Source organism: Hemiscyllium ocellatum, chromosome 23 (assembly GCF_020745735.1).
Source record: "Hemiscyllium ocellatum isolate sHemOce1 chromosome 23, sHemOce1.pat.X.cur, whole genome shotgun sequence".
Taxonomy (NCBI): Eukaryota; Metazoa; Chordata; class Chondrichthyes; order Orectolobiformes; family Hemiscylliidae; genus Hemiscyllium; species Hemiscyllium ocellatum.
In genome coordinates, this window is record NC_083423.1 from 18,900,008 (window position 1) to 18,920,938 (window position 20,931).

General features: G+C 40.4%; 1 protein-coding gene across 1 annotated transcript in view; it reads left to right on the forward strand.

The window, feature by feature from the left end:
• snd1 (staphylococcal nuclease and tudor domain containing 1) overlaps window positions 1-20,931 on the forward strand; it is an 845,795-nt gene that overhangs the window by 195,967 nt on the left and 628,897 nt on the right. Inside the window, exon 14 of the mRNA XM_060842752.1 lies at window positions 6,819-6,891. Within this exon, the coding sequence (XP_060698735.1) occupies window positions 6,819-6,891 (73 nt within the window). The remainder of the gene's footprint in view (window positions 1-6,818; window positions 6,892-20,931) is intronic.

Consider the following 20,931-nt stretch of genomic DNA (forward strand, 5'->3'; position numbering starts at 1 on the left):
CTCTAGCTGCAGCAAATGAAAACCTGGATTTTGGAACTGGATCAGTGACTTGGGACACTGTCTAGCATCAGTGAGATGGCGAATATCATAGAGAGGTGGTCACAATGCAGGCTAAGAATCCAGAAGTAGGAAGTGAATGGACAGCCATTAGACACAGCAATAGGACTAGGGAGGCAATGCAGTAGTCTTCAGTGCCTGTTCCCCTGTGAAGTAGATATACTTTTGATACTGGTGAGGGGAAAGCAAATTCTTTGCAACGCAGTTGGCTCTGCTACACAGAGGAGTAAAAAAGTGAGGAAATGCAAAGATTTCGGGGATTCAATTCCAAGGAGAAGAGACAGGTATTTCTGTGGCTGCAAATGAGATTGTACGGTATTGTGTTGCCTTCAAGGATGTCTCAGTGTGGCTGCAGGCCATTCTGGAGGGTGAGGGTGAACAGCTACAATAAATGGGATGAGGTTCTCAAAGCTGAATATAGTGAGTTAGGAAGTAAATGAAAAATTGCAACATCAACAGTAACGATCTCCGGTTTGTGATGAGTGCCATGTGCTAGCCAGTTGATGTAGCAGGATATTATTAATGAACCTGTGGCTGAAGAGGTGTGAAGGGGACAGTGTTCCAGACTTCAGAGACTTTGGGATGGTTTCTTGAGGAGGTAGGAACAGTACACCTGGGCAGGACCAGGACTGATGTCTTATAGAGAGTAATTTCTAGAGTGGTTAGGAAGGCTTTAAACTAAAATGGCTGGAGGGTGGAAATCTATGCAAGGAGTCAGAGGAAGTGGAATAAAGAATAGCTTTACACCAAAATGCGTGAAACACATGCAGTGTAGTGGCTGAATTAATCGTGCAAATAGATGAAACAGATGATAGAGTCAAGATTCCAGAGACATGGCTGCAGGGTCATCAAGAATGGGAGCTGAATATCCAGGGGTATTCAGTATTTAGGAAAGATGGACAAAAAGGAAAAGGCAGTAGAGTTGCTTTGCTGGTTAGAGAGGTAATTAACACAATAGTGAAGAGAGTATCAGCTTGGATGATGTGGAATCTGTATGGGTAGACCTGAGAAAAAGGGGAAAAAACCATTAGTGGGAGTTGTAAATAGACCCCAAAACTGCAAGGGTGATGTTGGGAATGGCATTCAACAGGAAATTATCAACATTTGTAATTATGGGTGATCTTTAATCAACATACAGATTGAGCAAATCAAATTACTGACAATATTGTAGAAAAGGAATTCCTGAAGTGTTTACTGAATGGTTTTCGGGAACAATATGTTGAGGAACCAACTGGAGACCAGGCCACCTGAATTGAGAATTGTATAATGAGAAAGGGATGATTGGCATGCGGCCTCTTGGGGATGAGTGACCATAATACAATAAAATTCTTCATCCGAATGGAGAGTAATGGAGATGATTCTAAGACTTGAGTCCTCAAACTAAATAGAGGAAGTTACAATGGGATAAGGTATGAGTTAGCTGTGTTAGATTGGGTGTACGTTACTTTAAGGGATGACCATGGAAAGCAATGGAACACGCTTGAAAAGCACATAAATGAACTGCAAAAATTGTTTATTTTTGTCTGGCACAAAAGTGAAATGGAAAAGGTTATGAAACCATGGCTTTAAAGGGAAATTAGGGAGTATTAGATCCATGAAGAGGCATACAAATTGTCCAGGAAAAGCAAGGGATTGGAGGAATGGGAGCAGATTAGAATTCAGCAAAGGAGGGCAAAGGGATTGTTTAAGAAAGTGTAAATAGGATATAAACTTGCATGGAGCATAAAATCTGACCTTTTAAGTTTCTATGACTGTGTGAAGAGAAATTGATTGGGAAAGACACAGATGCCATACATTTAGGAACAGGGGAATTGATAACTGGGAATAATGAAAATGGCTGGCCAACTAAAGGCATGCTTTAGTTCTGTGTTCACAAAAGTGAACATAATTAGCATACCAGAAATGTTGGGGAACACTGGGTTTGGTGAGAGAGATGGATATCAGTACAAGTAGGGAAATGGTGTTGTGAAAATTGATGGTGATGAAGGCAGGTAAACCCCCTGAACCTCATTATCTACATCTTTGTACTTGAGGAAATAGACCAAGAAATGGTAGATACATAATTGGTCATTTTCCAAGACTCTCTTGACCCTGGAACAGTTCTAATGTATTGGAGGGTAGTCAGTGTAGCCTCTCTGTTTAAAAAGTGAGGCAGAGAGAAAGCCTAGGAATTCTAGACCACTCGACCTGATGTTGGAAAGGGAGGAATATGCTAGAGTCTGATATAGAAGATTTAATTGCTGAGCACTTGGAAAACAGTGAGAGGATCACATAGAGTCAGCGTGGAATTATGAAAGGGAAATCATGTTTGACAAGTTTACTGGAATTCAACAATCTAATTTGTAGAGTTGATATGAGGAGCCAATGAATATGGTTTATTTGCACTTTCAGAAGGCTTTTGAAGTTTCTCACAGCAGACAGCATGTAAAATTGAAGGGCATCTGTTTGGAGGTAGTGTATGGAAATGGATACAAAACTGATTAACAGCCAGGAGAGAATGGAGATAAATGTGTCTTTATCTGAATAACATAGTGACTATTGGGGTCACAGTCGAAAGGTGTAGGAGTAAACCATTTCAGACTGAGATGAGAATTTTCTTCACTAGCACAGAAAGTAGTTGAAGGCCAAAACATTGTATGATTATAAGGGGGCATGGCATATAGCACTTGGGGCTAAAGGAATTAAAGGAGTTGGGGGCTCAGTGGGAACAGACTGTTGAGTTGGATGATCAGCCATGATCGTAATGAATGGCATAACTGGCATGAAATGCCTATTCCTCCTATTTTCTATTTTTAAAAAAATCTTTATTTTCCAAACTCTAGACAATTGTACAAGAATAGCAGAATTTTACCATTGTGATGAAGCAAAGAGCATGGATTGCTATACTGGAGATATTAATAGCTTGTGAATAGGTTAAAAACTATGCTAAATGACTTTCAGGTAAGCCTGAGGTCATCGGCTTCATAGCTACAAAGGGTAGATCAGATTACTTTGTAAAGGGTGAAAGCTTAACACATTGGTCCAAAGAGACTTGGCAATCCATGCATACGGAACATTAAAATGTTGTGGGCGCGTCTGAAAAATAATTAGAAAGGCTGATGGGATACTTGTCTTTGCACTGAGATGATTAGAATACAAGGGATTAGATGGTCATCCTGCAGTTCTGCAGTGCTCTCGTTAAGCCATGCAGGAAATGTTGGCCAATTTTTGGTATTGCATCTTTAAACAGTGTATTGACCTTGAATAAATTGCATTGTGGAATTACTAGAATGATACCTGGAGTCGAAGACAACTTGCACGAACCAGTATTTCCTGGAAGTTAAAGATTTTAGGGGTTGGCTTGAGAGGAACAGATAAGGTAGAGTTGGGGACTCTAGGACGAGAGAATGCAATCTAAACCTTTGCACTAGATTTTTCAGACTTGAGATAAGAAACATTCCTATATAAACAAAGCTGGCAGAAATTTGAAATTGTCTTCTGGAAAGGGCAGTTGATGTTAGGTCAGTAGTTAGTTTTAAATCATGGTTGATCGATTACTGTTGACCAAAGGTATGAGGGGATGTCTGACAAGGGTGTGTGGGGGGAATTAGGCCACAGGTAACTTGCACATCTCTGCAGAATCAAGGAGATAAACTGTCTCTTTCTGTTTCTATTTGGCAGTGGAGGCTGTTGTAGCTAAGCATGGACTCATCATCATGCAAGCATTCTGGCGGGGGTCTTTTGATTGTTGTTAGAAGCACTTTGGTTTGGTTTTGTTTATCTCGCTGTTGTCATGTTTGTGAATTGTTACTTACTAAGAGGTAATGATAATTAGGCTTTAAAAGTATTTTCCTTATTGTGAAACATTTTGGAATATCTCATACTTGTGAAAGGCACTATATAAATGCAAGTCCTTTTATTTTCCATTCTCTGGATCAGTGAAAAGAGGAGGAGCCTGATGTATAGATCACCAGCAGGTGAAGAGAATTTGGTTAACTTCTCTCAAAGCTATCCATTTAAATTCCTTTATGCATTTTTTGCTGATGTGGTAAGATAAGTTGACTTTAATCCTAAAGGAGCATTTTCTATTTCCCAGCTTTTTCTCCTCGCTCTCACCCTCCCTTTAGCTTTCTCCCTTTCCAAAGTGTAACACTCTACCACTATCATAGTCATTCAGATACAATAAGTTTTGGAAGCATTGTAGATTTTATGGCACTTTCAAGTCCAGGATGATTGTTGGATTGTAATACTGAAGCTTGATCTGATTTTCTTCTCCCTGCTATATGTGGATGTGAAGGGGTTAATGTCCGAGTACAGTTAATCTATGATGTTATGGGGCCTTTGTCAGAATACAGAAGGAGCTTTTAAGGGACCAACCTGAGGCTATTGTATTTCTAACAGTCTCTGCAATAATGTGGGTCATATTCATATAATCTGTAAATAGTTGCATTAATTGCAACAGACTTCAGTCTTGTTGACTAAACAATATGTTCTCTGGTTAGTCACAAAGTAACTCCCTCGCCACTGATGATGTAACTTAGCCAGGTAATGAAACGTCTGGATATCAAACCTACAGCTCAGCAAGCAAACCTACACCCTAAATCACAAAGGTTAATTAACACTGTAGTTTTTCAGACTTGAAGGAATCCCTTTCACCCAAACAACACTTTCAACTCTACATTCTTGCTGAAGAAGCAAGATGAGGGAGTATTTGATGAATGGTAGTACACTGGTTAACTCGGAGGAGCAAAGAGATCTTGGGGTAATTATTCACTGATCCCTAAACTCGGTAGAGCAAGTGTAGGAGAGTTAAAGTATATGGCACATTTGGTTTTGTCAGTTGTGACGTAGATTATAAGAATAAAGAGGAATTTTTGAACTCCTTGTTTAGGCCAGAGCTCGGGTACTGTGTGTAGTTCTGGTCACCTCACTAAAGGAAGGATGTGAAGGGGTAGAGAATGAGGTTCACCAGGATGTTGTCTAGGACGAAGCAATTGAACTATAAGGAGAGACTAGAGCAGAGAAGGCTGTTAAGGGGATATGATTGAGGTGTATGGCTAGGGAAGAGGATGGAGCAGCTGTTCCTGTAGTTGAGGGTCAGTCATGAGGGGGGCATAGTTTTCTGGTAAGGGGCAGGAGATTGAAGAGATTTGAGAAAAAAAACATTTTCATTCAGAAGGTGCTGTTACTCTGAAATGCACTGCCTGGGAAGGCAGTGGAGGCTGGAAACCTTAAACCTTTAAGTAAAAATATTTGGATGAGCATTTGAAATATCATAAGATTCAAAGATCTGGGATTAATGTACCTTTTAGTTGTAGTTATTGTCAGTGCAAACTCGATGGGCTGAAAAGCCTTTTGTGTACTGAATGACTATCACTTCAAACAAAAGATTAAGTTGTAATTTCCATGTTCTGACTAAAATTCACTCATGATTGACAATTCATTGTATCTGTCGCCAGTAGGTGAGGAGCAAGCAAACTGCCCAAGAAGAATTGAGATTTGAATATGCTTAATTGTGTAGTGATAGTTGTATATCTGCACAAACATGTATGGGTGAGCTACAGTTACTTCATTATTGGGGGAACTTTGAGTGAAAATAATTGGATAAATTAATGGAATTGTAGCAATGTGGCTCTGAACCGTTTATTGTATAGTTTACCATATTTTCATATGAAATCTTAACCTAACCAAAGTATGGCAATTTAAAGTAGCTTCTGTCACTTGTTTTCTGGCGTTTGCTTTGGGAGACTGGGGACTCTGGGAGCAACTATAAAATTCTTTACATGAATTCCCCCCAACCCAAGTGGGTGCCCATTAATGAATTGAATTCACGTTCAACAAAGACTCTTGGTCTCCAATCACTGTCTTTCCAAACTTCAGGTAAAGAACATACAGAAAACAGTTTCACGCAGTGACAGTTTGTTTTTTGTATTCTTGTTTCAACTTGCAAATGAACTTTACGTGCTGGTTAATGCACAGATTTTGATGTTTACTTACTGGAGGGATAAGAACTCACTCTTCACTCTTATACCTGGAGAAGATAGTGGTGAGCTGCCACCGTGATCTGCTGCAGTCCTTGAGGTGTAATGACACCAGCAGTGCTGTTAGGAAAGTAGTTCTGTGATTTCAACCCATCAACTATTAAAGAATGACAATATAGTTTCAGGTTCGAATGTTTTTGGGCTTGAAGGGGATCTCGCTGGGTAGTACAACTCGTAAAATGTTTGTGTATCTGCTGCACTTGTCCTTCGAGTGGTGAAGGTCGTGGGTTTGGAGGGGGCTTTCAGGCAGGCCTTGTTAAGTAACTGCAATGCATCTTATAGATGATACATGCTTCTGTCACTGTTTATCAATGGTGAAGGTGGTGAATTTTGTAGGTGGTAGATAGGATACCATTGTAGCAGGGTGCTTTGTCCTGGATAGTGTCACACTTCTTGTTTGGAGCTATCTAAATCAGGCAAATGGAGAATATTCTAGTCACATTCCTGATATATTTTATAGCAAATAGACATTTGGAAATTAGATCTGAGACAGACACATTTGTAGAATTTGCTTCTTGAGATGTGATCGTTTCCTTTGCATCATCCTTAAATTATTCCTGGAATTATTAACATTCAAAATCCAGTGGTTGTATTATTCTAAAAGATTCAGAGGAATCCTCATTACCGGTTGTTTTTACAGCTGTTGGCTTTGTACTGATACATTCTCTCCTGATTCTGTATTCCAATATGTGCAACAAGTCTTTTGTTTTTGTTATACACGTTTTTCTTTTGCCGCCTTAGGGCCATCAAGAATGCTAAAGGACTGCACAGTAAGAAGGAGGTGCCAATCCATCGTGTGGCTGATATCTCTGGGGTAAGCTGTTGCAGACAATTGCTGCTGCTGAAAGTGGGTTAAGTCTAATTTTATTGTTTGTTTGCTGAATTCTGCAATGTTTTAAAGTCTGTGATCATAGAAAAATAACTAATGCACATAGCCTTACTACTTTGTATTGTAAATATGTTTTGAGTGTTGGAAAACATGGCAGGTCAGGCAACATAGGAGGAGGAGGAGGAGGAGGAGGAGGATCGACGTTTTGGGCATAAGCCCTTCATCAGGAATGAGGCTTGTGGGTCAAGGGGTTGAGAGAAATGGGAGGGGGATGAGGTTGCGGGTAGAAGGGTAGCTGAGAATGCAGTAGTTAGATGAAGGTGAGGGAGAAGGTGATGGGTTGAACGGGAGGGTGGAGCGGATTGACGGGAAAGGTGATGGACAGGTCAGGAGGGGGCAGTGCTGAGTTGGAGGCTGGGACTGGGATAATATGCAGGGAGGGAAAATGAGGAAACTAGTGAAATCCTCATTGATCCCATGTAGTTTATGGATCCCAAGGTAGAATATGAGGCGTTCTTCCTCCAGGCCTCGGGTGGTGAGCGTTTGGCGACGGAGGAGGCCCAGGACCTGCATGTCCTTGGCGGAGTGGGAGGGGAGTTGAAGTGTTCAACAATTGGATGGTGGGGTTGGTTAGTGTGGGTGTCCCAGGAATGTTCTCTGAAACAATCTGCAAGTAGGCATCCTGTCTCCCCACTGCCCTGTGACTGAACACCTGCACCCACCAACCAACCCCATCGCCCCATGACTGAACACCCACATCAACCAATCCCACTGCCCTGTGACTGAACACCTGCACCCACCAACCAACCCCATCGCCCCGTGGCTGAACACGCACATCAGCCAACCCCACTGCCCCGTGACTGAACATCCACATCAATCATCCCCACTGCCCTGTGACTGAACACCTGCACCCACCAACCAACCCCACTGCCCTGCGACTGAACACCTGCACGCACCAACTAACCCCATTGCCCCGTGGCTGAACACTCGCACCAACCAACCCCACCATCCCGTGGCTGAAAACTTCAACTCCCCCTTCTACTCCTCTAAGGACATGCAGGTCCTGGGCCGTCTCCATCACCAAACCCTCCCCAACCCCCTTGCCATTTATCTCTCATCTCTCTGGCCCATAAACCTCACTTCTGATGAAGGGCTTGTGTCTGAAACGTCAATTTTCCTGCTCCTCGGATGCTACCTGACCTGTTGTGCTTTTCCAGTGCCACACTCTCGACTCTGTTCTCCAACATCTGCAGTCCTCACTTCCTCCTAATTTTAAGTTTGTTTATTGTGAATTTTTTAAAAATTAAGCAGTCATTGCAGATATTGTGTTGGTATTATTTTACCCTTTTGAAATGGAAGTTTTTTGCTTGTGATTTAAATTGATTTTGACGCAACGTGTAAAGTCTGATTTATATTAATTTGATAGCTACACTCCACAATGAAATTATCGTCAACTGTGTAAGCAAGTAATATGAGATGGGATTTCACTGATGTCGGGAGGGAAGATTGGGAAAGGTAACAAGGCTCTTGTGAACCCAGTTAATCAAAAATATTACAAGATGAACCATCTTCTGTGATAGAGGGAAGGATCCTAATTCTAGTGATAGCTGTGCTGAGATTGTTCTTTCCTGGATGTAAAGATACTTGAAACTTGCTTTTGCAGCTGCTTCACATTTTTTAAATGTTTACCATTTTATAATTTTCTTGATTTTAACCTAATAGATGGTGGTGTCTGAATTTGACCCATTTAGTGTATTATTCAATCTCTGATGTGTTCTTATCCATATCAATAAATTTCTGGTCAACGGTCAGTGCAGCACTCAGTGCAAGTGTGTTGTTGTAATTTAAGAACAGCCTCTTTTGAGTTTTTGAGTAAAGTTGTAGATTTTGTTCAAGCACATTCTGAGGGTAAGCTTTGCTTGGTTGTCTAGAATAGCTTCATTCCCGATGAAGAGCCTATGCTCGAAATGTCAATTCTCCTGCTCCTCTGCTGCCTGACCGGCTGTGCTTTTCCAGCGCACACTTTTTGGCTTTGATCTCCAACATCTGCAGTCCTCACCTCCTCCTAGAACAGCTTCCTGTAATACTAAGGTTTCAGTACAGCTTACCTCTGTACCAGAAGCTTTGTATTCAGTTCCTTTGCCACAATTTGTTTGCCATGGAAGATATATTTGGAACTCAACCAAATGGATTGACCGTCAGTCCTGTAAGTCTTTTGAGAACACTTTTAGTGCAATGATCATGTCCTTTCCTCTGAGCCAGAAGGCTTGCTTCCAAATTCCACCTGTTCCTGTTTTTCACCACCGTGTTGGAGCATTGCTGCCTCCACCCATCATCATGGACGAAGCCACAAAATGATTACCAGTGATGGATTTGGATATTGTCTCAAGTTCCCTAAATCCTGCCACCAGCAGTAGTGGGCTTAATGTCTTCAATATCATTCCGAATGTCTCAATTCTCTGCCCAGATTCTGGCATTCATGCAAGTGTTCTGGAAGAGGTGCACCGCATTGTTGAAAAAGTTGACGCAGTTTTGTAGATTGCAAATCTCCATGGAATTTCAGCAGTATATGTTCAGTTTCTCAAGCCCAAAGCCATATCTAGAATTCTGGTAATGCATAAAGGTGGATGGTGTATCTCTCGGATTCTTTTCTGTACGGAAAGCCCTTTTTGATTAGTAGTCACACTGTACTTTCCCATACCAGCATAAGTAGTCTGCTAGTTTGCAGTTGGTATTTGTCTTGGTTATGTTAACCCACAAGTTACCTCAGGAACATGATGTACTCTGAGAGTATATGACTGCACATCAATGGGTGTTGTACTCCTCCAAATTTGTTTCCATTAAAATATCTTCTTTGTGTGCACATACAGTAGTAAGTCATGGGATATGCCATAATTCAATCCCTTTTCATTCTTCAGCTTGGTAAATGATACAGGGTTAGGTGGTGGTGCTACAGGCAATGTTGCACCAATTCCATTCAGGCCGAGGAAGCAACTTTTGCAGATTATTTGGAGGTCCTTTGAGGATTCTTGTGGTACAGTAGTAGTGTCCTAAGCATCATTCACTGAAACTAGGTGGGTTGTAAATACTTTCCTCCTCCTTAGATTTGTATTGATCAAACTCTGGCCACTAACATTTGGGCACAGTTCTGAAGTGAATATTTTCAATATCCAGTTTTCTTTACAATTATGTCTTGAACTGCACCTTTTTTTTTGCAAATCGAGAGTTGGGTGGATATTTTGTCCTTCGGCCCAAGTCTTAGTATTTCCATGCCTGTTGTGAAACTTGATAATTTATACTAAAGATTTACTATGAGTTTGGGACTGGAATTATTGCTATTGAAATGTATGCAAAGAAGAGTTATATTGAACTGAAAGCATTAACTCTGTTCTGCTGTCCACAGGTGCTGCTGAGTTTTTTCATCACTTTTTTCTATTACTGAAACACATCTTATTCTCTTTCTACTCTTGCAGCTCCATACCCAGGAGTTTTAGAATTGTTCCAGTTAAGAATAAGCTGATTGGTTATGTGGAGCATAAAGTCACTTGATATTTTGGTTATTCAAGTTGGCCTTTAACTACTTAAATTATAGGTCACTTTTAATGTATTTACTCCACAACCTCTCCTTGTACAATTTTACACATCCCACTAGTTGCCTACCTCTTTCATAAACCATTCCTGATGAAGGGCTTTTGCCCGAAACGTCGATTTTGCTGCACTTTGGATGCTGCCTGAACTGCTGTGCTCTTCCAGCACCACTGATCTAGAATCTGGTTTCCAGCATCTGCAGTCATTGTTTTTATCTCCTAGATTATTAATATTGTTGAAAGCATTTGTATTTTAATTTTGCCTGTTTACTGTTTATTTTAGCTGTCGGCTTCTTTTCAGTAACTTGCTAAATTGAGCTATGCTTTTTACATTTCAAAAATTATTCCTAATTTCAATAACAGCACTATTGGACTGACAAGTTTCCTCTGGTATTTAATTTATGCTCTTCAAAAGAAACCTTCTTCTTTTGAAACATTGAGGCTATGTTATCTGTATTTTCTGGTTTACAAAAAATCTTAATAAACCTAAAATAACTCAATTTAGTTCATCGATTTTAATTACTTATAAATGGTTGATCAACTTGTTGAAGTTGCTGTAAATCTCATTATACTAGTCTGCAAAAGGTGTAAAGGATCTATTTTACTTTAGGCAGAACAGGTTATCCAATGGCATGGAAACTTAATCTTAAGAGTTCACTTCGCTTTATCTGTTTCTCCAAAGAAAACAAATCGATCTCAATTCATACACTGTGTCATTCTACAGGTTTAAAAAGAAATTTTGCTGAACAATAGGAAGTAAGACTCTATTCAAACTCTGCCATTCTTTCTAGCAGAATTGTCTGCAGCATTTTAGTGTGATGCCACACCACAGTTGTTTGGCTTCTCTCTCAAACCAATCTGTTTTTAAAAGGAAGAATTTTTTTTATTTTTAACACCTTGAGCCCACTGCATGAAAGTCAGATTATCTGCTTTCAATTTGTAATTAGCTGCCTCTGAATTTATAATTAATTTTCCCTTTTGAAAATTGTATTGTGAAAAGTATCCTCAGATCTTTAATTTTGTAAGGTTTTGAAGTCAAAAAATCAATCTAATTTGGGATTAAACATAATCACTCTAATATCCCAGTTGATACCGATTTTAATTTTAAAAGAAAAATCATTCTAAGCACGTGAGGTTAAAAGTCTTCACATTTTGATCAGAATACTTTGCAACCATGATTTTGGCCAATAACAATCATTTCAGGACTTTTTCCTTGAAAACTTAAAATCTTAATGCCATTCTGATAAGTCATTTTTCTGCAATCCCTTGCAAAGAACCTCAATTTATTTAGTCCAACCAAAAAAACCTGTAAACTTGCATTCTGAGTGCAGTAGATCTACACCTTAACTTTGAATAGCATTAGATTGAAACAATCACACTTAATCATAACCATATATCAAGTGTGAGCTTCCTCGCACTACTTCTGCAGCTGTACAGGGCCCTGGTGAGACCACACCTGGAGTATTGTGTGCAGTTTTGGTCTCCAAATTTGAGGAAAGACATTCTGGCTATTGAGGGAGTGCAGCGTAGGTTCACAAGGTCAATTCCTGGAATGGTGGGACTACCTTACACTGAAAGACTGGAGCGACTGGGCTTGTATACCATTGAGTTTAGAAGACTGAGAGGGGATCTGATTGAGACATATAAGACTATTAAAGGATTGGACACTCTGGAGACAGGAAACATGTTTCTGCTGATGGGTGAGTGCCGAACCAGAGGACACAGCTTAAAAATACAGGGTAGACCATTTAGGACAGAGATGAGGAGAAACTTCTTCACCCAGAGAGTGGTGGCTGTGTGGAATGCTCTGTCCCAGAGGGCAGTCGAGGCCCAGTCTCTGGATTCATTTAAGAAAGTTGGATAGAGCTCTCAAGGATAGTGAAATCAAGGGTTATGGAGATAAGGCAGGAACAGGATACTGATTGTGGATGATCAGCCATGATCATATTGAATAGTGGTTCAGGCTCGAAGGGCAGAATGGCCTACTCCTGCGTCTATTGTCTATTAAATTCACAAATTGGTCTGCTTGCTTGTGTTAGCATCTGATTTGTATTGTTCCACGTTTGACCCCATCAGCTAAGAAACTGCCTCCTATGTTATCCCACCTGGCTAGGAAATTATCTCTCATTTTGTAGATGTGACAAATGGCTGAATGATGTATTGAAGGTGAAGCTAATGAATGCTGAAGGAGTGCCAATTGAGTGGGCTGCTTTCTGTAGGTTGTATCACATTTTTTTTGAGTGGTGTTGAAGCTGCACTCATCAAGGCAACTGACAAATATTCCATTTCCACTCCTATTGTGTGCCTTGTAGGTGGTGTTCAGGAGAATTCATAACCCCTGGCCTGCTGTTGAAGCTGCAGTGTTTCATATTGGTTGGTCCATTTCAGTTTCTGGTTAATGGTAATCCCCAGGATGCAAATAGTGAGGAATTCAGCTGTAGTGATGCCATTGAACCTGAATGGGTGATGTCTAGATTCTCTCTTGTTGGAAGCAGTGAATCCAACAAGATTCTTACGTGGCTCAACTGTTGCATACACATTAGCCCAAGTTTGCATGTTATTTTGCTGCATGTTGTGCAAACATCAGTGAACATTTCTAATTCTGACCTTAAGTAGGGAAAGTTATCGATGAAATAGCTGAAGATAATTGAGCCGAGGAGACTTGCAATGATGTCTTAGGGCCGAGATAATCGTCCTCTAAGGCTGTAATCTGGTCAGAATGTCTGAGTCTGTTATTCATTTGCAGGTGCTGCTTGATATCGTACTGTCGAAGATCCTTTGATCACTTTGCTAATGATGGAGAATCAACTCGTGAAGTGGTAATTGGCCATGTTGGATATGCCTTACCTTTTGTGTCTGGATATATCTGGGCAAGTTTTTACATTTTTGAGAAATGCTAGTGTTGTGCCTGTACCAGAACAGCTAGTTCTGAAGCACAATAATATTGCTGCAGTGTTGTCAAGCTCATTGACCTTGCAGTATCTCATGCCTTCCTCCATTCCTTGTTATGAGAAAGAGAGAAGGCAAAATCGGATGTAATGGTGTCACAGTTGAATAAAGGTAATTATGAGGGCATGAGAGAGGAACTGACAAAAATAGACTGGAAGCAGAGCCTAGCGGGGAAGACAGTAGAGCAAAAATGGCAGGAGTTTGTGGGTATAATTGAGGACACTGTACAGAGGTTCATCCCCAAAAAAAGAAAGATTATCCGGGGAGGGATTAGACAAAGGAAGTCAGGAAATGTATTAAAGAAAAAGAGAGATCCTATAAAGTGGCCAAGAGCAGTGGGAAATCAGAAGATTGGGAAGGCTACAGAAACAAACAGAGGATAACAAAGAGAGAAATAAGGAAGGAGAGGATCAATTATGAAGGTAGGCTAGCCAGTAATATTAGAAATTATGTATTCTTTCAATACATAAGAAACAAACGACAGGCAAAAGTAGACATTGGGCCACTTCAAACTGATGCTGGAAGCCTAGTGATGGGAGATAAGGAAATAGCAGGAGAATTTAACAAGTACTTTGCGTCAGTCTTCACAGTGGAAGACATGGGTAATAACCCAACAATTAAAGGGAGTCAGGGGGCTGAGGTGAGTATGGTTGCCAATACAAAAGGGAAAGTGCTAGAAAAGCTAAAAGGTCTTAAAATTGATACATCTCCTGGCTCTGATGGCATACACCCTAGAGTTCTGAGAGAGGTGGCTGAGGAAATAGCGGAGGCATTGGTTGAGATCTTTCAAAAGTCACTGGGTCAGGGAAAGTCCCGGATGATTGGAAGATCGCTGTTGTAACCCCCTTGTTCAAGAAAGGATCAAGGCAAAAGATGGAAAATTATAGGCCAATTGGCCTAACCTCGGTAAAATTCTCGAATCCATCATCAAGGATAAGGTTTTTAAATTTTTGGAAGAGCAGAGTCTGATTAGAACAAGTCAACGGGGAGGTCGTGTCTGACAAACCTTTTAGAATTCTTTGAAGTGGTGACAAGTAGGTTAGACCAGGGAGACCCAGTGGATGTGGTCTATCTAGACTTCCAAAAGGCCTTTGATAAGGTGCCATACGGGAGGCTGCTGAGCAAGGTGAGGGCCCATGGTGTTTGAGGTGAGCTACTGGTATGGATTGAGGATTGGCTGTCTGACAGAAGGCAGAGAGTTGGGATAAAAGGTTCTTTTTCGGAATGGCAGCCGGTGACAAGCAGTGTCCCGCAGGTTTCAGTGTTGGGGCCGCAGCTGTTCACATTATATATTAATGATCTGGATGAAGGGACTGGGGATATTCTAGGGAAGTTTGCCGATGATACGAAGTTAGGTGGACAGGCAGGTAGTACTGAGGAAGTGGGGAGGCTACAGAAGGATCTAGACAGTTTGGGAGAGTGGTCCAGGAAATGGCTGATGGAATTCAACGTGATCAAATGCGAGGTCTTTCATTTTGGGGAAAAAAAGAATACAATATAAACTACTTTCTAAACGTAAAGCCAAAGTACAAAGGGATCTGGGAGTTCTCGTCGAGGATTCTCTAAAGGTAAACATGCAAGTTGAGTCCATGATTAAGAATGCGAATGCGATGTTGTCATTTATCTCAAGAGGGTTGGAATATAAAAACACCATTGTGCTACTGAGACTTTATAAAGCTCTGGTTAGGCCTCATTTGGAGTACTGTATCCAGTTTTGGTCCCCACACCTCAGGAGGGACATACTGGCACTGGAGCGTGTCCAGTGGAGATTCACACAGACGATCCCTGGAATGGGTGGTCTAACATACGAGGAACGGCTGAGGATCCTGGGATTGTATTCATTGGAGTTTAGAAGATTAAGGGGAGATTTAATAGAAACTTACAAGAAAATACATGGCTTGGAAAGGATGGACGCTAGGAAATTGTTTCCGTTAGGCGAGGAGACGAGGACCCGTGGACACAGCCTTAGAATTAGAGTGGGTCAATTCAGAACAGAAATGCGGAGACATTTCTTCAGCCAGAGAGTAGTGGGCCTATGGAATTCATTGCCGCAGAGTGCAGTGGAGCCGGGACACTAAATGTCTTCAAGGCAGATGTTGATAAATTCTTGATGTCACAAGGAATTAAGGGCTACGGGGAGAATGCGTGTAATTGGAGTTGAAATGCCCATCAGCCATGATTGAATGGCGGAGTGGACTCGATGGCCTTACTTCTACTCCTATGTCTTATGGTGTTATAGTCTTATATGTTGAATGAATCAAACTATTTGAACACTTGCCTCTGATACTGAGGACACTGGGGAGTCCTTGATTCCTCCATTGACACTCCTGGCTGAATACATATAAATACTTCAGCTCTGTCAATTGCACGGATTTGCTGGGTATCTCCCATCTTTGAGTATGATGAGGTTTGTGTGGCTGCCTCCCTCCCTATTGGTTAATTGTTCATGGTTGGAAATGGCAGGTCTGCATAGCTTAGCTCTGACCTGATGGTTGTGGTCACTTCTGTCTATTGTATGAGATGTAGGTATGATTCCATAAGTGGTAAAGCTCTCCAAATGTTTGCAGAAGCCTCCAGTTGTGGAACATTGTCCTTTGCAGTCTTGCCAGGTCTGTGTTTATTGTTGTCCTTTCAGGTGCTGAGGTCGATGGCAGGTGATCCTCTGGTGTTCATCTTGTCTTTAGATTTCGAGTTGTTTAGCTCAACTGAATCGCTTGCTAAGCTATTTCAGATGATAGGTAACAGTTGACTTGCATGCTGTGGTTCTGGAATTGTGTGTAAACCTAAAGTGGCTAAAGGGAAAACAAGAACAGCGGTATCAGCAATGAATCTTTGTGGGAGATATTACGTTTTGATCATTCAAGACATATCTTTCACAGTAAGTTATGGTAGATGCCATTGTTAATTCCCTTTGATATTGCTATCACTCTGCCATCTCCCCAAGATAGATTTATTGCAAAAGCTACATGCACATATGGTATATAAATTTAGGAATATTTCACTTTGCTGAGGTTGTGATGCTGAGCATTTGCTTTGATATTTTGGAAGATCTGGACATTTTCTTTCACTAGCTGTTCATGTTCTTGCGATCACCAAAGATTGGCTATATAAAATGATTTGGTCACATAATGGTACGAATGTACAACCCTGACACATTAAGCATTGAAACAGGAAGCATGTGTGCAATCCAATTTTATACGCTTTCTGTGCTCATAGGTCAGATTGAATTTCATCTTTAATCTTCGTTCCATCTAGTTTGGCCTTTCATTTCTTTTGTTAATTTGTAATTACAATGAAACCAATTCTTTCTTGACAACAAAATCTGACACTCCGGTTGCATTCTCCTTGGGATATCTGTTCGTCTCCTTGTTCTTATGAGGTTTTTTATTGCTTTTGCTTAATACTTTGGCTGTTTATATCAATAATGGTAAAAGTTTTCTTCATAATGAAGGTTTACTGGCAGTAAAGCTTATTGTGTGAATGTTTTCAACTTAGGTAAGATGTTTCAATTGGGTAGTTGAATGTTTTTTTTAAATAATATAGGCCGGAAAGTTAGTTGTTTTGCTGCTTCATTGTTAATTAATTGACGTCTTAATCATTATAAAGATGGAGAAAGTGAATTATCGAGTTCCGTAGACAGGTGCTGAGGAAGGAGATCATTATAAAGATGGCAATGTTGATGATGTGTGATTGTTGTACAATGTTTGAGCTTGTGGACACCATATATTCAAGTAGAATAGGTCTACAATGAGAATCTTGTGACAAAACTGTGGCTTTAAGAAGTATGTGTCCCTTTTTTTAATGAAGAAAAGTTGTGACAGAGGTGAAGAGCAGTTTGTTCCAAAACAGTAAACAGCTTGTAAAGCCTTGAGTTTTATAAAAAGTTGGAACAACAGAATCAGCCTGAATGGGTTGGGTTAACCTTCCATAGAACCAGGATTTGTTGTTAGTTTTAGCCTTCAGTAGCTGTTGCTGCTGGTCTCTTGAAGTTGGATGTGAAAGCAGTTTTTCCTGTTGCTGTTACGGCTAAAGGCTGGAAGTTCTTTTCCTACTGCTAGAACTGCATGTGCTACAATCAATTTTACTGAATTTGTCATTGCCAAGGGAGTACTTATGGGCTGTTACGATATTGGAACAGTTTATATTTAGTAGTTAAATAATCTATTATTCTGTTAAGTTTTCCAATAGAGTTATTCCAGTTCTTTCTTTTATTGTATTTTAATTCTGACGTGAGAATAAAGTGTGCTTTGCTTTAAGACTGGTAGTTTGATCAGTCAAATTGCACCTCGATCACAATGCCTGTCCCTTGTCTTTAAAATAAGAAAAAGTGAGGGTCTCGGCCATCTCCTTCATATATTTTGAGGAGGCTTGGTCTGGTCCATAACAGTCTGCAGCTGGAAGAATTTTGATTCAAATTCATTGAGCTGGAGACCAAGCTGTAAACACAAGGAGTGTTAATCCAATGACCCAGATAATGTTCTAGGGACCTGGATGCGAATTTTACCATGACAGATTATGAAATTTGAATTCAATAAAACATTTAAAGATCTCCTAATGCTTACCATTCCCATATAAATTTTAGCCTCTGCCAATGCTTTCACTTAGTTACTGAAATTTGACTTATAACAGTAACTCAGTACCCATCTAGGAGAATTATAGAATCATAATGCATAGAAGCAGACCCTTTTGGGCTAACCAGTCCATGCTGAATATAATCCCAAACTCAGCTAGTCCCACCTGCCTTCCCAAAGCTACCTGCCTAAATGTCTTTTAAATGTTGCAATTGTACCCCATCAACCACTTCCTCAGAACATTCATTACATAAGTGAACCACCCTCTGTTTAAATAAAAGCCTGCGTCTGTTTTAAATCTCTCCTCTTACATTAAAAATGTGCCCCCTAGTCTTGAAACTCCCCATCCCAGGGAAAAGGCACCTACTATTAACCCTATCTATATCCCTCATAATTTCATAAACTTGTATAAGGTCATGTCTTAACCTACTACGCTTCAGTGAAAAAAGACTCCGCCTATTCAGTGTTTCTTTTTAACTCGAACCTTCCAAACCCGGCAACATCCTGGTAAATCTCTTCTGAACTATCTCCAACTTAATATCCTTCTATAACTGGACAACCGGAACTGGACACAGCATTCCAGAAGAGATGTGACATATGTCCTGTACAATTGCAACATGGCTTGCAATTCTTACACTCAAAGGACTGAGCTATGAAGGCAAATGTGCTAAATGCCTTTTTAACTACCCTGTCCACATGTGACTAAAACTTCAAAGAATTATGTACTGAAACCTTAGACCCTCTGCTCTACAACACTACCCAAGATCATACCATTAATTGTAAAAGTCCTCCTCTTGTTTGTTGTACCAAAATGTAATACCTCACATATATCCAGATTGAACTTCATCTGCCATTTTTCAGCCCATTGACAAATTTGATTAAAATCTCTTTGTAATTTTGACTTTCTTTACTGTCTACTATGCCACCAATTTTGCCTTATGTATTCTTATCCAAATCATTTCTATAAATGACAAACAAAAGAAGACCCAGAGTCGATGACTGTGGGGCACTGCTGGTGACAGGATCCAGTCTGAAAAACAATCTTCTACAATCATTTTGTCTCCGGCCATTAAGCCAATTATGTATCCAGTTGGCAGGCTCACCTTGAATCCCAGGTAACTTACTATGTGGAACCTTATCAAAAGCTTTACGAATGTCCAAGTAAAAGTGTAATAACATCCCTGATTTTCCTGTGGATAAATAGTATTTGCTGCTTATGTGCAAGTGGTGCAGCAGCTTTTAAGAAGAGCTCCTTCCACTACTGGCTCCTTTTTTCTCAAAACCAAGGAAATGGGTCAATTGAGACATGAAGATTAAGATTACCACTGCTTTTGTGCGCATGGCTGGTCATATCTTTCAATTCTGTCTTGGCCACAGTGATGCAATGGGCAGATTGCTTGCCTCATTGATATTGCAGTAGATGCATGATGGGTAACTATTGCCCCTAAGATTGGTTATTGTAACTTATTGCCATGATATCCTTGAACTGATTTGATCAGTGTAAACTCACTGACATATCTGTAGCCAATCCCCAAAGAAACCTCTCTTTGCTGTTTCGCTCCCCCCACTTTCTGTCATTACCCAACAGTATATTGAGAACACTATATCACCCCTTAATGCACACTATGGGCCATGGTTCACCCAAAGATTTACATCTGGTCTCATTGCATGTCTAGCACTTTGACCCTATCTGCTCACGCTGCTGCTCTTTCCCAAAATGTAGCTAATACTAGCCTGAAGGGATTTAATGTTCAAGGTGTGCACTTATGACTTTTTCCAAATTCCTTTTGGTATTTCACTCACCCATAAGGCTCTTTCTTTCCTGCTCTCATCTGCCCAAAGAAAAAGTGTTTGACTTCTGTTTGCTCCAATGTTCCTCTTGCACAAGGTGTTTCAGTGCAAATGTGTGCAGTAATTGGAGTGATCATCCCTATGATTTTGAATGTTCTTGACATTCTTAGGTTATTCCTTCTCCTAGCACCAGTCCTTGGGCTGGGTTACTTTCCAATGTTCTCGGCACTGTCCTCATTATCATTCCCCACTTCCTATGTATATCCTAAACTTCCAGCAAAAACTGACGCAGAGCTCAGTCTATTCTGGCCTTAGCTTGATATGGTGGCTCTCCCTTCCCAATCATATTTGATCAGATTATTATTCCACCTACTTCTCATTCCAACATTCTGCTAAGCCTTGCAGGCATTCCTTTCCTCCTTATTCTTAATACCTTTGTTTTTTTTAATCATCATGGATAAGTCTAAGTTAATTCTCAATAAGTAGTTGGCTCTGTGAAGTTGGCCCCCTAATAATGTCTACTTTGAGAGATGCTTCATGTCTCTCTGCTAAGATATATTCCATTGACTCTGAAAGCCTCTAGGTGAAGGATGCACTATCTTGCTTTCTGGAATTCCCTCCCTCCTTTCCTCTTTTTTTATCTATGTAATTTTAAAAAATCCATTATTTCCATTTTAGAATTCTTACTATTGTCCCACAGAGTGATTTGAGGCATTTTGCATATCAAAAGATGCTACAGAAAGAAACTAAAGGGAGAAATTCAGTTGGCTGGATGTCTTGATGATGCAGTGTGGTACAAGCATCATGGGCTTAAATTCCACACTAGTTCAGGTTACCATGAAGGACTGTCTTTCTCGACAACCTCTCTCCCTCGACTGAACTGTGGTGACCTTCGAGTTAAACCACCATTCATTTCAGTGAGCAGCCTCGTGGTCCTCTGGAACTAAGAAGACTTGACTTTTACAGGCAGAAAGGCATAGAATAATCATGGAGTTAGATGAAGTTGAGTGGGAAGTGTTATGATTACGAGCAAGGGCTAGCTGGGCTAATTTGCTAACTTTGATGCCATAAATTCTATGTAATAAATTGTATACAATGGACAGAATTGCCTGATATTTAAAAAATCT